Below are 17,401 nucleotides of genomic sequence, written 5' to 3'. Positions count from 1 at the left end.
GTTTTTTATTTGTAAACATGTGCTTTTTATTTTTAGTAAGCTGTCACCACCTAGAAAACATTCCGTGTGCCCCTGGATATATCTCTGTGGCAGCCATACCACTTGATTGCTTGAAGTCCTGGGATTTGTTACTGTTTCCTTCTCTCTTCCCACTCAGTGAAATTCTAATACCCCCAAAAGGACTCAGTGCCTCACTTTCCCAAACCTCACCCTGGAGAAACCCTCACCCACATTAGCCTTTAGTTGTCAGACATTCAGTAAAATGCAGATAACTGGTAGGAAAATTCATATGCTTACAAGCATGACCTGATCCATGTTTATTACTGAAGGTAAAATTCATTTTGACAGGAGTAGCACAAACACCTCAAATGAAGTAGAGGTTCATCCAGTATTTGAAAATTGTCCTTATCTTACTGCTGTAAAAAAATAATCACAGATAATTAAAGATTTAAAAAATAACCATTAGACATGTTTAATAAGCTAAGTGTGATCTCTTGTTGGGGGTGGAAGGAGTAGAATGCAATATAAAAAAACACTTCAATTATGAACTATTAAAGGGGGAAGTCCACAAATTGCTTTTTGAAAGGGGGAGAGGATAATGTTCAAAGCATTCCTCTCTTCAAGTCCTCCAATGAAAGATAATATTATGTTTTCTCTGTTCAGCCACACTAATTAACATGGCAATTCAAAAGCTGGATCCTATTTTTTAAAAAGTCATGGGGTTATAGAGCACTAATTTCCAGAATATATAAAGAACTCAAAAAACACTACACCAAGAATACAAATAATCCAATCAACAAATGGGCTAAGGAAATGAAGACACTTCACAGAATATCTACAAGCAATCAACAGATATATGAAAAAATGTTCAACATCTCTAGTAATAAGAGAAATGCAAATCAAAACTACCCTAAGATTCCATCTCACCCCAATTAGAATGGCGATTATCGAGAACACAAGCAACAATAGGTGTTGGCGAGGATGTGGGGGAAAAGGTACACTCATACATTGCTGGTGGGGTTGCAAATTAGTGCAGCCACTCTGGAAAGCAGTATGGAGATTCCTCAGAAAGCTTGGAATGGAACCACCATTTGACCCAGCTATCCCACTCCTTGGCCTATACCCAAAGGACTTAAAATCAGCATACTACAGAGATGCAGCCACATCAATGTTCATAGCTGTTCAATTCACAATAGCCAGATTGTGGAACCAACCTAGATGTCCTTCAATTGATGAATGGATAAAGAAACTGTGGTATATATATATACAATGGAATATTACTCGGCCATAAAGAATGATAAAATTATGGCATTTGCAGGCAAATGGATGAAACTGGAGAATATCATACTAAGTGAGATAAGCCAATCTGAAAAAAACCAAAGGACAAATGATCTCACTGATAAGCGGATGATGACACATAATGGGGGGTGGTCGGGGGGCAAGAATGGAGGAAGGAAGGACTGTATAGAGGGAAAAGAGGGGTGGGAGGGGTGGGGGAAGGGAAAAAATAACAGAATGAATCAAACAACATTATCCTATGTAAATTTATGATTACACAAATGGTACGCCTTTACTCCATGTACAAACAGAGAAACAAAATGTATCCCATTTGTTTACAATAAAAAAAAAAAAAGCCATGGGGTAATTTTTGAGAAAAATTACCAAAGAAACTATTTAAATATTATTGACAAATGAAAATTATTCCAGTGCTACAGAGTAAAAACAAAAGTAAATGCTTGCTGGTGTAGGGTGGAAGGTAAATTAGTCTTTTAGTAACACTACTTTTTATAAAATTAACTGATTTTCACAAATATACACATTGCTTTATGTTTAGTGGATAGTTTCGAAACATTTAAAGCTGTAATGAGGGACAAAAAGAATTTTCTTTAAATACAAATGATAGCTACCAAGTTCATTGCTGAAATTATTTAATTATGTACAAAACTCCAGGGTACTATACTAATCTTTCACTCTAGATAACTTATTTCCCCACTGAAATATTCAGGATTTCCATTAGTTATTTGTTTTCTTATTTTAATGGTTCCCTTTATTTGTCCACAAATTAGACATTTGGGGACAATAATCCTCATGAAATTCAAGTTTCCAGTTTGTCATGGTCTAGCCAGCAGAATGAGTTTTGGAGAGCCAGTGTCTGGGGACAAATTCTCAGCTTTGGCAAGATCTAGAATGATCAAGAAAGTCACAATGTCAGCTCTAAAACAGCTGAGTTCTTCATGCTATTTGTCAGTACCCTTTATAACCATCTCTAAGGATCAAGGCCAATAAATCTCAAATATTTAGGAAACTAAATATTTTATGATATTCTTGAAAGTTAGGGACTAAAACAACCAACGTTCCTGCTAAGGAATTCAAAAGAGGAAAACATCCCATAGCTATTTGCATCTACCTACGACAGTGGCAAGAATCTGATAGACGAGGGACACCTTACTCCGGACCCAAGGAGATCCTTTTGAACTGTGCAAGTTTTAGCCAGAGCACCAGAGCAACTGGTGTCAAGCACTTCACAATCACAATCAATTGATCCCTGGACTTGCTAAAGATGGGCTGGCAGAGCTCAGCATTTAGACTGGGAAGGATTTGTCATCGAGTATACTTTCACTGATTCTTGTTCAAAAGACTCCATCCTTTGAATGAAAATACACTCCACAATTGTTCCATAAAAGAATGAATGAATACAGGAAAACATGATTGTGTTGATTTTCTTCCTTGGAAAAATCTAGCTGCTTCTTTCCCATTGAAGCCCCAGACCAAGAGGTCTACTCATGCAGAAGTGGTGGGCTTCAGGGCTGAAATGAAACTCAATTGGTCCCAAACTCACTTTGAAAAATCAACTTTTGAGATGGTTAAAGGATAAACAACTGTAACAACAACAACAGCAGAACCCTATCACTTTCGAAATTCCAAACCTGTCAAAACAAAGGTAATTTCTCAAATAAAGTAAAATAGCTTTTCTTTCTTCCTTCTCTGTCACTCAACACACACTCAACATGGATGATAGTAGAGACTGCTTTTGCTTGCATAACTCATGCTAATTCTCCTCTCAGGATCTGTTAAAGAGCAAACAACAATAGTAACATTTAGAGACTGTAGAAGAAGACCTCTTCAACCAGCAGGAATGCCTAAGGAATTCATGAACAATTTCAAGCCTCTAAATCTCCTGAATTTTTATGTAAAAGTTTAGGTATTTGCATATATGTACTTTTGGGGAATAGGGTATAGGACTTTCATTAGATTATCAGTGGAATCCCTGACACACAAAAAAATGAAAACACTACTTGAGAGCCCATTTTCCGAACAACCTTTCCTATACAGCCTTCAGGGAAGGAAATGATACGCACTTTGTTTTTAGAGGAAGAGGAGATTATAATGAGGTGGGAATTCTTCATGCGGAACTGATGAATTTGGGCCTTAAGAGATGGGTATGATTGGGGCCAGTGGAAAAGAGGGTAGGGCATTTCAGGAGGGGGACTGGCATGAGCAGAGAGGCACAGAGGTAGGGGCACATGAGGCACGTTTAGGCAGCGGCAATCGGATTGACCTGCTGCACTGGGGGCTAACACAGAGGAGCCAAGGGAGATGAGCGACTAAGGAAATAGAATACCAGGTCCGATAGAGTAACCCTCATCCTGAGGCTAGGGGGCATTCCATAGGGCCAGAGTTTTCTCAAAGGATTACTCCAGTGGTGATGGGTGGGATGGATCAGGAAAGTGGCCAAGTGTGTTAAAAAAAAAAAAAGTCAATTACAGAAATCTAAATCTAAGCAAAAGAGGATGCCCTGAAATCAGAATGCTGTGTCTGTTCAATTACACACTCAATAGCAAGTGTGCATTCCAGAACCAGGCACAGGGTGGGTACTTAGTAAAAAGTCTGTGAGTGAGTTAATACCCACAGATTATTTAAAAGATAAATAAGAGAGAAAAAGGAATCTTGGTGATTTGGAAGCCCATCTTGCTACTATTCATGAAGCCTAGCAGTGCCAGCCTCAGATACTAAGGAAAGGTCTGTTGAATTGTCCTGGACCAGGCTGACTAGACTTGGCGGATGAAAGGGAAGGAGAATTCCACGCACACTCAGAGAGAGGCTGCGGCTGTGCTGGTTCTGTAAACATGAATTCATTTCTCAGGAGCACGGGTTTTATAAGGAAACCAAGCCAAGGTGGAGTAATGGAAAGAATTCTCCAGGGCAAGACAAAAGGCCCCAGTTCTAGGTCCTTATCTCTAAAATGTGTGTGTATATGAGTCAATAACAAACCTCAGTGGATCACTTTCTAGAGCTAATTCTTGAACCAGCTATATGGTTCTACGATTCTACACTTTCTTCTCAACAAATCTAGGCAATACCCATGAGGTTAACATCCTTAACACTTCCTTTCTTTGAGCCCTACCCATACATCAATACTTCTGTATATGTGGGCAGGTTATGTGTGAGAATTAGACTGCAGTTGGTGATGTAAGTCCAAACTGTTCAAACAAGCCTGTAATCAGTTTTCTGGTAGCCCCATGGCCTCAGTAGTGTAATTATTGGCAATTAATTACATAACAATAAAATGTTAAAGTCTGACAACATATAGTATATCTCTGCATAAACTGATACTGTCCTTGTATCTGTTCTGATGGACAGCAAAGCATATAACTGCTGCTCATTAATCCTGATGAGTCGGGGTGGGAGGTAGATAAAGGGGAAGACTATTTTTACAATAAAAGTTATAATAGGTGGCCCATGATTTCTGTTTTCTCTCCAATCAAAAGCATCTATTAACATTAAAGACCATGCTTCCTTAAAGTTACTTTCCAGCAAAAAAGAAACACAGAAATTGAATAAGTGAGCCAGATGACCAAAATGTTCCTTAATTTCTTGCTGTTGCTATTGTTTTTCTTAGAAGTAGCACCTACTCATCAAATTGGAGAACACTTCAAATCTGGGTAGCTCAAGAATAAAGCACATAAAAATTAAAGCCCTCTCACACTACAGTGATTTTGTTTTGGTCCTTTTGATTCCATAACCCATAAAGTAAAACTGGGATATATTCCATATATCCCAGGATTTGTTCCATACAAAATGCTGAATGCCAGGTCACGAGCCTCAGGTGGCAAAGTCCATTCATGACCTTGTGGGAGGGACCTGGATGAAATGAATGGTTCTAACCTCACTTTGAACACTGGCTCTCCACATACTTGCTCTCCAAGTAATGCACAAAAAAAGCCATGTGAATATACATACTCATACTTAATCATTCTTGCAGTGAAATGCATCACACTGGTGCTATACAGTAATAACAAATGGTAGGCAAAATTTCAGAACTTTCTTTCCAGCCAAGGGTGAGGAAAGGGCAACTCAATCTTTGTGGAGACAAGTCTACAGTCCACTTGCTCATTATAATCACATTTCTGGGCCAGGAGTTTCCCTAGTCACACAGAGCTGCTACCAGCTGGCCTCAGAACACACTTGCTGAAAAGAGAGCAGGCAAGCAGGCCTCCCAAATGTTGCTGGAGACTCACAACAGGCTTATTCATGCGTATCTTCTCCACCACATTCTCATTAAGCATCAGACAGGCCCTTCCAAGAGTAGTGGTTTGAATAAAATATTCACAACTACGTTTTCTGTGGAATAAGAATTTCTAAATAAGGGTATCTCAGCATTTATCCCCAGTTACATATGCCCTGCAGTTGCTTAATTGGTAAACAGCCTCAAAATCTCTCCCCTTTTACCTCTCTTGTGAATCCACAGCAGTCTTTTAAGATTGTTGCACATGATCTACACTCAAGAGTTTCTTTTTCAAGCAAAGTACATGAATTTTCCAGAAGCTTCTTTTAAGAAGTCCCTCTTTAAAATTAATCCTTACCCAGTCAGTTAGAAGCAAAGTAGTTTTGTTTGCAGGTATACATCTGAACACTAACTCTCCTAGCCCAAATCCACAGCCATCACACAGGACCCTTGCCCCTATTTCCCACAAAACTGGCAAGCTTCTGCCTATAAAAATTCATCAAATACTTACCCCTCACCTCTGTTAAACCCACCATATTCCTGAACTTTATTCTCTCCCAATTAATCAAACATGGCAACTTAGCACTCTGGAGGCAACAAAGAACATTCCAGTGTGAGTTCAGACAACAAAAACACTTTTCTGCAAATGCACAGTAGAACTGAAGATCATTTTTAGCTGAAGATGACGGGTAAAAATATTTCCAACATTCTTTTAATAAAAGATTTTGACTTAATAAAGATCACAAAGAGGAATGATAACCAAGTCCTAACTGCAGCTTTGCTTGTGTTTCACCTGCTCAGCTTTCACAAGTGACTGTGGTGTTTGCTCTCTGGATATGGAATTTCTTTGCCCTCAGATCTTCACACATATGAAGCGCAATAAAAAATTAAATGATGTGTTCATGTCACATCACTTCTAAGAGGTTTAAAGCGCCGCACGAATGTTACCAAATGAATCCCCACAACACCCCTGTGAGGTAGGTAGGTGGAGAGTATCGTCAGCCCCACTTTACAGGTGGGAAAAATGAGGCACACAATAGTTAAGGTTCTTGCCCAAAATCACACAGTTGGCCACTGGCAGAGCTTAGAATAAAATTTACGTGGATTAGCACCTAGCACAGTGCTTTGCACATAGTAGGTGTTCATTGCATATCTGTGGACTTTGACTCACATCTCAACATACAATATACACACATAATGTACAAGCAGCCACCGAGGAACATTCATCTCCTAGAATTTTTTCTGATGGTATCTCTCATTACTTCAAACCCTGGTGGATGAAGGATATTCAAGAATCCATCTCACAACTAAGCCTCAGTTGCCGAGGATCAGTACAAACACTCTCAGCTGATGGCCCGCTCACTCACCTGCTCTACCCCACAATATTAGTTTTCTAATGAAAACAAAAATGGATTTCAGGAACCATGCTGACTTTTTTTTTTTTTTTTTTTTTTTTGCCTGTTTGTTTTAAATGGAGTCATCTGAATGGTTCTGTTTCATTTATACAAAAAAAGAAATAAGGCGGCTACAGTCCAGTTAGTGTGTGAAAACGGCCAAGCGCGAAGATCTCCTCCCAGCTCAGATGGATTTCTACCTGGGAAATCGACCAACCCCCAGGGAGTGGTAGCTCCAAAGGAAGCCGGTCAACGAGGCCTGATGTCCCTGATGTGCAGGGATGTCACTTGCACTGTTCGTGGTCTGTGTAGTCATCCATGTCCACGTCAGAATCAAAGAGCGAGTGCCCAGTGAAATCCGTGTCGGGGGTTCTGGAAAAACTGTTCTCCGCGCCCTCGTCTTCAAAGGTCTCTGTCCTTGAGTAAAAGCTGAAATCCAGCAGGGGAGTGTGCGTTTTGCTGCCTTCGCTGCTCTCCTCGGACTCGTAGATGGTGTTATCGTCATCGCGGTGCCACTCGGGCCAGAATTTCCTCCTTATCCTCTCACAGTACATGGCAAGGTTGATCAGTTCCCCTGCAGTGTGGTAGGAAAAGCAGGGTTAGTTCTCAAAGGATCAAGCTCACAACCCTAATGGAATGTCTGTGTCCTCCCCAAACCCAACTGTTGAAATCCTAACCCCCAAGGTACTGGTCCCGACTGTGGTCAGTGCCTCATAAAAGGTGCACCGGAGAGCTGCCTCAGCCCTTCCACACGTGAGGACGCAGCGGAAGGTATTCGCTGTCGATCTAGGAAGCAGGTCCTCACCAGACACCCGACCTGCCCACGCCATCACCCTGGACTTCCCAGCCTCCAGAACTGTGAGAGGTAACTTTCTGTTGCTCACAAGTCACCTAGTTTATGGTGTCTGAAGTCAGACATCCAGCCACTGAGTTTCTGAGGAATGTAGAAGAATGAGGTGGGTAGACATTCACAGTGCTTTTCCACAGAGATACTGTCAACATATTTAGATTTTTATGACTATAATAAGAAAAGTGAGTCAGATAAGTTAAACTCAGTAAAAAGGATGAATGAAACAGAGGAAGTACTGAAGAAGTAGAGGGGTAGGTCATCCAAAATGGCAGAAAAGGTATCATCCTTTCTTCACAAAGCATTTTGTTATTTTATATTTACACATCAAGATAGTTAATGTGCCAATTGGTTCATATTTAAATTAATTTACATTGCATGAAAATACACTGACTTTGGATTGCATTACATCAGCTAGAAGTCATCGTTCATTCCACATATCTTTGTAGTATTATTATAGGTTGGGTACCATACCAAGTTGCTGAAAAAAATGTTAGAATAAAAACTTTGCCCTAAATAATTCATAAAATAGATAACTCAGAATTTTCTCTATGAATAAATGTGCCTAAAAACACAGTTAATAAAACATTTTTAATCTTCCGAATAAAATTTAAATAGCTATATCTATGGGTTCCTAGTAAATCACTGGACCACTCTTTCATATGAATCAAAGGGATGCTTATGAAGTCACTAATGTCCAGGTATTTGTCTAAAACATGACATGGTACTGGCATTCATTTCCCAATTCCAAATGAAGAAAAAGAGTGAGTTTTTGCCTTGATCCACCAGATGGCAACATTGTCTTTAAATACACAATCTGTCATTATTTCTCAAAGGACATTATAACCCTTAGAATACTGTTTGGATTTTTAAAATTATATAAACATCCAATTATTATGTAGGTAATCCATGTTTATTACAAAAATAATACAGATAAACAAAATTAAAGAATTACCAATAATCCTCTTCTCCATAATTGCATTTTTATTGATATTCTTCCATAAATATTTTATATATATATATACATATATTTACGTTAGCTATATAGAATTGACTGTATAGTTTATTTTCAGTCATCTTTTTTCCACTTAACAAAATATGGTAAAATTTTTGAATTTTATACTGTGATTACTCATAATTTCATAGTATTTCATTGTGTGGATAAACTATCAGTTTCATTTTGCTTTTACCAAACCCCTATCACAAATCATTTGAGTTGTTTTTATATTAGTAGCTCTATTGATTGTAGCCTGTAACTACTCTATTTTCATTTTCTATTAAAGAAAATAATATATTTTCATTTTGGAAAACTAGAAGTCTGTATATAGAAACTCTATAAATACATAAAGAAGAAAACAAAAAGTCCCTACAGTCTCATCAATCCAAAATAACCACAATTAATGTTTTGGTGTAATTTCTTTCAATGTATTTTCTATTTAATTACTGCCATTATTATTTCTTATGATCGCCTATAACATTATTATAGACATTTTTCCATGGCACTAAAATTTTTCAAACTTTGATGACTGTTTGACTGAACTGAACATATGCCCTACAAACATGATAAAGCAAATTCTCCTGCTTCTTGGACTCTGTGAACAAATTAACTTGTATTGGTTCCAAGTCACCATTTTCAGTCTTAGATCATAACAGTGCAATCCATACTGTGTAAGAGTTCATTCTCACTACCCTCTGCTAAAAGATATGGATGTATATGCTCAGAGCCAGAAGCTAGGAAGGCAACATCACTGCTCTCTTGAGGAGATGCATGCAAAACCTTCTAGTATTTTCACCCTCAGGGAATAATCATGCAACTCCTCCCCAGGTACTACCACTAATCATAGGTAAACAAGAATTGGGGAAAAAAAAAAAAAAAAAAAAAAAAAGATGTGGTGGCAGAAGCAAGAAGGAGGAAGAGGATCTAATGAGAAAGGTAAAGAGCCTTGAAAGCTAGATGTGTGGTGCACACATGTAATCCCAGGAACTCAGGAGGCTGAGGCAGGAGGATCACAAGTTTGAGGCCAGACTCAGCAACTTAGTGAGGCCCTTACCAACTTAGTGAAAGCATGTCTCAAAATAAAAAATAAAAATGGCTAGACATGTTACTCAGTGGTAAAGTGTCCCGAGTTCAATTTCCAGTACCCCATCCCCCCAAAAAACAGTCATCAAAGATGAATTATGGACACATCACAGTGGGTCTAGAGGAAAGCCATGTTTGACTCAATCAATCCATTCACCATGAGTTGCTCCCAAGGAGCAACTAAGAAAGCCAGAACTAGTCACAGGACCCTATGATTTTATCCACTTCTTTTGTGTTGTTTTTTTTTTTTTCCTTCAGCCTTATTGCTTCACCTTTCCTTCAGAAGAGCTTCCCACTTTGTGATCATATGACATCAATACCACTTCAGTGTGATAGAATAAAAATTAATCCTATCAGCAAACACATACTCCTTTCTACATGCCAGGCCCTGTTTGAAGTGCTTTACTCGTCTGTTAAACTGGTACTAATTCCCTTGGTCCTCCTGCCCTTCACCATGACACTACTCTGTCTCTTTGAGTGGACAGCCTGGCCTGGGAATTAATAGCTTATGTCAGAATATTCCTCTGCAGTTTTTCCTGGGTTCTCAAGAACTGTGAGGTGACAGGAGCCACCCCTTAGTGGCAATGAGCTGTCATGAAAGAAGTGAGAACTCTATCACATGGCTGAGAAAGGTCAGCCTTGATGAGCAAGAGCTGGACCCACACATCCCACCTCAAATCCTGCCCCTAAAGAAAGAGTGAAACAGAGAGGGATGGTATGGATTGGCTTTGCTCAGTCCTTCCTATGCCTAGATTCCCCCTCAGCCATCAGCCAAAAGAACAAAAATGGCTGGCAGTAGAAAAGAATTCTGTGGTGGGTGTGTGTGCACACGCATACATGAACGCACACACATGATACGCCTGAGTTAACATAAATGCCTATACTGAATATGTACACTTTGTGAAATGAAAGAAAAACTGCATTTCTTCAAAGCGTACTCAACAATCAGATAACAACTTCATCCTCTAGAATGTTAAAAACTAAAGTCATGCAGTGCTGAGGAGGACGTGGAGGTCAAGCATTGCTTTACATGGCTAGGGGAAGAACAAATTGTTGTGACCTTTTTTGGAAAGTAATCAGATGCTCTCCATTGAAATTTTAAATGTGTATACCTGATGGCCCAGAGTTCCACTTTTAGTACTCCATTCTGCTAAAAGAAAAGCATCAGTATGTAAAGATATATGTGCATGGATGTAGCATTACATGTGAGCAAAAGGAGGAAGGTGAGAAAGAGAAGGACAAAGAGGAGGAAGGAGGAGGCGGAGAGAGAGAAAGGAAAACCATGGAAACAGTCTTGGGATCCGTCGGTAGGGACTGACTGAATTATCCATTCTGTAGGGTACTGTGCAGTTATTAAAAAAGACATGATAGTATTAAGTGGGAAAAATCAGGTTACAGAGTAATGTGTATGGTTTTATTCTATTGTTTGTTTTAAAACAGCAAAAACAACAAACCAAAATAGCTATATACATGTATTATAAATGTGTACATGTAAAAGAAAGGCATAGGCTGATCCACATTAAATCCTCGGTATTGATTATTCCATGGGGTCTGTGTTGGACATGGATGAAGGGGAGGTCATGCATTTATTTAACCTATGCCTCTGTGATTTGACTTGTGACCATCATATATTACTTTTTAAACTTGAAAATCCAATAAATTACTAAGAAAAAACAGAGTGATGTTATCAAAAAAACTGAAAGGATATTTATCAGAATGCTTCTCTACCCAGAGGTCAGTCCTAGGCAGAATAAGGAGCCTTTCTCTTGGAGTTTCTCACAAGGAAATACCCTCCATTGCTCTTTGAAAAACATGCGAGCATTATTTCCTGCATCATTCTAATTTCTCTAATAATCAAAAACATTCTGTACAATTTCACACTGTAAACCATTTCAACCAGACCCAGCGTCCTGGACTCAGTTCCTTCCAGCTGCCTCTCAAGCATGGCCAGAATGAGCAAGGGAGAAGCCTGCCAGAGCCCCCAGCACCACCTGCCCATGCTGGGTCACTAGCCAGCAAATATTTGGAAAACACAAGGCCAATATCCAAAGCACTCATGTACTCTGCAGGTATGTGCCCAGCACTTCCCTGTCCCACACCTGTGCTAGGTGCTGGCAACAGCCTTGACGGCTCTCTTCAGCATTTGTCACACAGCAAGAGGCCACTAAGCATACCTTCTTCTGAAAAGTGCTAACATGCTTGAATGCTGTGGATGAGGACACCCCCTCTGCTCATCTCCTTGAAGCTAAAAATTGAGAGCAGGGACACTAAAGCACAGATCTCAAAGCACAAAACCCACAGTGGCCATTTGATCCAGCCTTTCCTGAGAGTCGAAAACCCAACCACAACCTCTTCCACAGTCATGACATTTGCCCCATTTTCTAATCTTTCAAGACATAAGCCAAAAAGACATCCAAGGACAATTAATAATCATTGGTGAAAGCTGCTGAATAAGGCTTTTCATGGAACATGGAAGGTGGTGTTCCTTACTAATTTAAAAAATAGTGTTAACAGCCTATACCCAAAGGACTTAAAATCAGCATACTACAGTGACGCAGTCACATCAATGTTTATAGCAGCTCAATTCACAATAGCTAGATTGTGGACCAACCTAGGTGCCCTTCAATAGATGAATGGATAAAGAAACTGTGGTATATATACACAATGGAATATTACTCAGCCATAAAGAATAAAATTATGGCATTTGCAGGTAAATGGATGGAGCTGGAGAAGATCATGCTAAGTGAAATAAGTCAATCCCAAAAAAGCAAAGGCCAAATGTTTTCTCTGATAAGTGGATGATGATACATAACAGGGTTGGGCGGGAGGGTGGGGGGAGAATGGAGGAAGGATGGATTATGTTAGAGGGAAATAAGGGGTGGGTAGGGGGCAGGGGAAGGCAAGATAATGGAATGAGGCAAACATCATTACCCTATGTACACATATGATTACACCAACAGTGTGACTCTACTTTGTGTACAACCAGAGAAATGAAAAGTTGTACCCCATTTGTTAAATTAAAAGAAAAGAAAATAGTGTTAAGGTCTGTGGTTTCCATATGGCTCTAGAGGGTAGGCAGTTGTGCAGCAGAGGTCTTCCCCTCTCCTTGCTTCAATTTCGTTTTTTGAGGTTTTCTTAAGTTTCCCACATCTTATTTATTTTATTTATTTTTTTATTATTTTATATTTTATTTTATTTATTTATTTTATTTTATATTATTATTTTATTTTACTTTATTTATTCTTTATTTTTTACTTGATACCAGAGATTGAACCCAGGCTTAACCACTGAGCCTCATCCCCAGCCCTTTTTATTTTGAGACAGGGTCTCGCTCAGTTGCTTAGGGCCTTGCTAAATTGCTGAGGCTGGCTTTGAATTTGCAATCCTCCTGCCTCGGCCTCCTGAGCCTCTGGGATTACAGGCATGCATTACTTCTCCTGGTCCCACATCTGTTTTAAAGACTGCCTCAATTAACATGTAATTCTCTAATAAGGACACCCTAATTAAAACATGGATTCTGCCTCCACATCGAGGGTGTTGCTGATAATAAAACAGATTCTTTCCTTACTATAAAGATGATAAAAACTTCAAAAGAAATCATATTCAGCCCTAATCAAGGAAATAAAATTAGAGATGCTTTTCAGACATTGCTCTTAAAAATGTAAACTACTGTGGCATTTCTAGAAAGCAGCTGAGATATGCAGACCAAGTTCTTTACCCATCTAGGATTTAGTGTAGGAAATAACCAGAGTGAGCAGGAGTATATGTTTACAACAATATCCACTACCAAATAGCAGTACAAATTATCTGAAACAATGCACAATTCCAAAAGAAGATTAATCACATAAAGTACAATGTAGCTACATAGGATAGGATATTATGAATAGGATATTATACTAAAAATGCATGTTTGAAAAATATTTAATGGCAAGAGGGAAAGTCATAATACTTAGTTTATTTTAGAAGTTCAGGTTATGACTGAATAAATATTATGATCACAATTTTTTTAAGTATATACATGCTTGTACTTGATAAAAGGATACATACCATGATATTAACAGTTCTCTGTGGACAATTAAGTCGCAAGTTATTTTTCATTCTTTGAAAATTTTTCTCTCTTTTATAAATTCTCTCCAATAAATACGTGATATTTCATATCTATATCTAAATATATAGATACACACATGTATGTGTATTTTAAGCATTGTTGAATATGCAAAGTCTACCCTCCTACGCACCTAAATTAAGGAAAATGTCCTACTGTTCTAGATGATTTCAGAAGTACTTTGTGTGGTTTTGTCAATAACAATTAGGACCAGGGCTGGGGATGTGGCTTAGTGGTAGGGTCTCTTGCCTAGCGTGTCAGGTCCTGAGTTCTATCCCCAGCACTGCCAAAATTAATAATAATTGCTGGGACTAAAAATTTATATTCATTTGCACCCCTCGTCAAGGCCAGCAGTGCCTTGGCTATTCCAAGGCCAAGGCGGAAAACTGCCCAATCCCAGTCACTCACACTCTGGATTCAAGCCAGTTTTAATTCATCAAGGCTCTTAGTTGTTTTCATTTATGCCTTCTCTCTTTACTTCTTGGGAAAGTCTCTACCACAGAGAAGAAAAGCAGGGAAAGAAGTTAAGTCCAAACAGTGTCTAAAGGACATGGAACTACTGCCAAAGTGAGAATTAGAGATACTCTGGACTTCACTGATTAATGATGCAATAGTCCCCAGGGACAGCTGGAAGTCACTGGCACAAGAATCAAAGTTTGTGCAACTAGTGCTAAAAGTCCCTGGATGATAATGGTGTCAGATTCCCCAGGTGTGTGTGTCTCAGGTAGGGACCCAAAATCAATCCTCCAAAAATGCTGATCAATTCCTTAAAGAGAAAAGAGCTAAATCATAAATAAATCAACAAAACATGCTTTGTTTCTGAAAGAAGGGATCCTATGAAGTCAGAGTTCTACTGATAAGGATCCCTAAACACTTCTGACTAAATAACAGATTACCTCAATTGTGTGGTGGGGTAGGGGGGTATCTGGGTAGAGATGTAGGTGTATGTGTACAGGTGTATGGGGCATGTGCATACAGGAGTAAGTGAGTAAACAAGGAACATCTTCGTAACAATCATTTAGGAAATTAAATGTCAGTCCAGTCAAGTACGATGGGTCATGCCTGTAATCCCAGCCACTCGAGAAGCTGAGGCCAGGAGAATTCCAAATTCAAGGCCAGCCTCAGCAATTTAGCAAGACCCTATCTCAAAAAACTAAAATGGCTGGGGATATAGCTCAGTGTTAGAATGACCCTGGATTCAGTCTCCAGTACCAAAAATAAATGTCAGCCTCACTCAGCTAAACTTCTGGAAGACCTTCAATAAGTGCCTGATCTATTTCAGTCAAACCATGTAATGTATCTGGAAGCCCATCCACCAATAAGAAGATCTGGAGAGATTGCCGCTGCCCCCAGGCTGAGCCTCTGGGCATGCACAGGAGTGTGCATGTGCATGCACACACAGCTGCAGGCCTCACCAACCTCCCCGCCCACCCACCTGTGGCCACCACATATACCTGCTCACCTGTCTCAGTTTCTTGTCTGATTCAGCCTTGCCAAACTCTGTCCATTCATCCATTCACCCATCAACTCACCCAACACTTACTAGTACTCCATGTTCCTTTCCACTGGTCTCATCTACATCCCCAGCCTGCTCAGTTTGATTAACTTTTGTCAATCCCCTTCCCCAAACTAAAATATTGCATTTTGATCTCCACATCCCCAGGCCCCAGGTATTTGCTTAGTTGGATAATACTTTAAAATGAAGATGACTTCAAATGGTTCCCACCCACCTACACAGTGAAAACCTCTCTGAGAGACCCTGTTGCCATGTATATCTCACCACCGTGCCCTCCTACATACACGCAAGCACACACATGCAAACCAAGATCTGACCCCTTGACATCAACCCCAGGCAAGCAGACTTTCCCTCCCCCTTTGCTACCATGAGTTTTATTCCTGGATACCAACCCCACCCGAACCTATGTACATCATGCAGCTCTGGTCCCATTCATCTCCACTTCTTACCTTGTCCCCCATAGTCAAGAACTATGATTCTGAGAGAAGTGCAGGGGATCGATGCTGCCCAAATTAAATCATTATATCATGTACATGTACAAATACATAACAACAAATCTCATCATTATGTACAACTATAATGTACCAATAAAAAATGTGGAAGGAAAAAAAGCTATAATTCTGACTAGACTTATAGCCAAGATCACAAAAAGGATACCAAGATTGTGTTTCTTTGCACACATAATAGTAATAATACTTGTACAGCATCACACTTGGCATTTTGTTGACAATTTCCTCATTTTCTCACAATCTTGAATTTTCCAGTCTACTGCTCTCAGTACATGATCTATAGTCACTACACTGGAATGGGAGGCAGCTCACATGACACAAAATCAGATACACTTTACCTACATGTAAAATATCTGAGATGAGTTCCTACTTAAAAAGAGCATGTGAGATGGGCAATGGGTACATTGGCCTTGCCTGATCCTGGTTCCTGCAGCATTAGATACACCACAAAGTGGTGAGTCAATTGTCCAAAGGACTTCAAGGACAACCAACAGAACTAGGGCACAGAGTGGAATTCAAGCCCTGTTTTAGCAACAAGTATTCAGTCCCACCTATAAGGAGCTGGCAAAAAACTGGCCCTAAACACCGCAGCCTAATGAAGCATGGCCAAATTCACAGCGCTGGCCTAGAATTCTACATTCTAGGTTACCAGTATCCACCCACCTGCAGCAACTCTTAAACCAGAAAAGTTCTTCAGGACTTGCCTTTGATCAGCCGCTCGGGTCTTGTCCCTGGTAAGGTCCACATTGCCTGTGCCAAGTGTCCAAAGACAGTGGCATCGAGAGTGGAAAGCTTGGGTCCCATGATGTACTTCTTATCACCTGTAGCAGATAGAACAAAGAGATCACTCGCTGGTCTGTCCCCCACTATCACACACAATCACAATAGCATTAAGCACACTTTCATTATATACTTATCTACCTGTGCACCAAAAAGCTTTGCAGAGTCAAAGTGCATGCAGGCCCTTTTTCTTCAAAATGCTGAGAACAAATGTAAAGTGAATAACAATTCTGGGATATATCAACCCCACAGCAAGGTAAGGCAGGGAACAAATCCAAATTCAGATAAGCTGATGGGGAAAAATGAGAACTGATCACCAACTGACCTCCAGTCTCAAACTCTCTCTCTTTTTGAGATTCAAATTGTAGTAATAAAGCTTGTGATGCGGAGAATAACCAGAAGTTTGATTAAATGAACTGGGAGGTAACTCAATGCAGCACTCAACCTCAGGGCATATATGATTAAAATAATAAATTTCCTCAAGGAAAACAAGAAGCCTAGCCTACTTAAGAAGCTTAGAAGCAAGGTTTCCCATGACACGTCTAAAGTCTTGGCAAGTTCTCAACACTGAGCACTGGCTTCCTGGGAAACATTAAGCAAAGAGAAGCTGTGAGGTTGCAAGCCCATTCCTGACATCAGGCTCCCAGACAAGAAAGTTTCACAC

The 17,401-nt window shown here is 39.7% G+C and overlaps 1 protein-coding gene across 2 annotated transcripts in view; it reads right to left on the bottom strand.

The window, feature by feature from the left end:
* Nucleotides 1-1,618: 1,618 nt before the first annotated feature.
* The window catches only part of Faxc (failed axon connections homolog, metaxin like GST domain containing), a 71,732-nt gene continuing 55,949 nt past the window's right edge, over nucleotides 1,619-17,401 (bottom strand). For both annotated transcript variants that reach the window (XM_047559502.1, XM_047559501.1), the window contains 2 exons: nucleotides 16,662-16,778; nucleotides 1,619-7,474 (listed from right to left, as the gene is read on the bottom strand). In XM_047559502.1, the coding sequence (XP_047415458.1) occupies nucleotides 7,185-7,474; nucleotides 16,662-16,778 (407 nt within the window). In that variant the 3' untranslated portion in view covers nucleotides 1,619-7,184. The remainder of the gene's footprint in view (nucleotides 7,475-16,661; nucleotides 16,779-17,401) is intronic.

This window comes from Sciurus carolinensis, chromosome 7, assembly GCF_902686445.1.
Source record: "Sciurus carolinensis chromosome 7, mSciCar1.2, whole genome shotgun sequence".
NCBI classification, from domain to species: Eukaryota; Metazoa; Chordata; class Mammalia; order Rodentia; family Sciuridae; genus Sciurus; species Sciurus carolinensis.
Note: the sequence above shows the minus strand (reverse complement) of the source record. Positions and strands in the feature narration are given on the sequence as shown.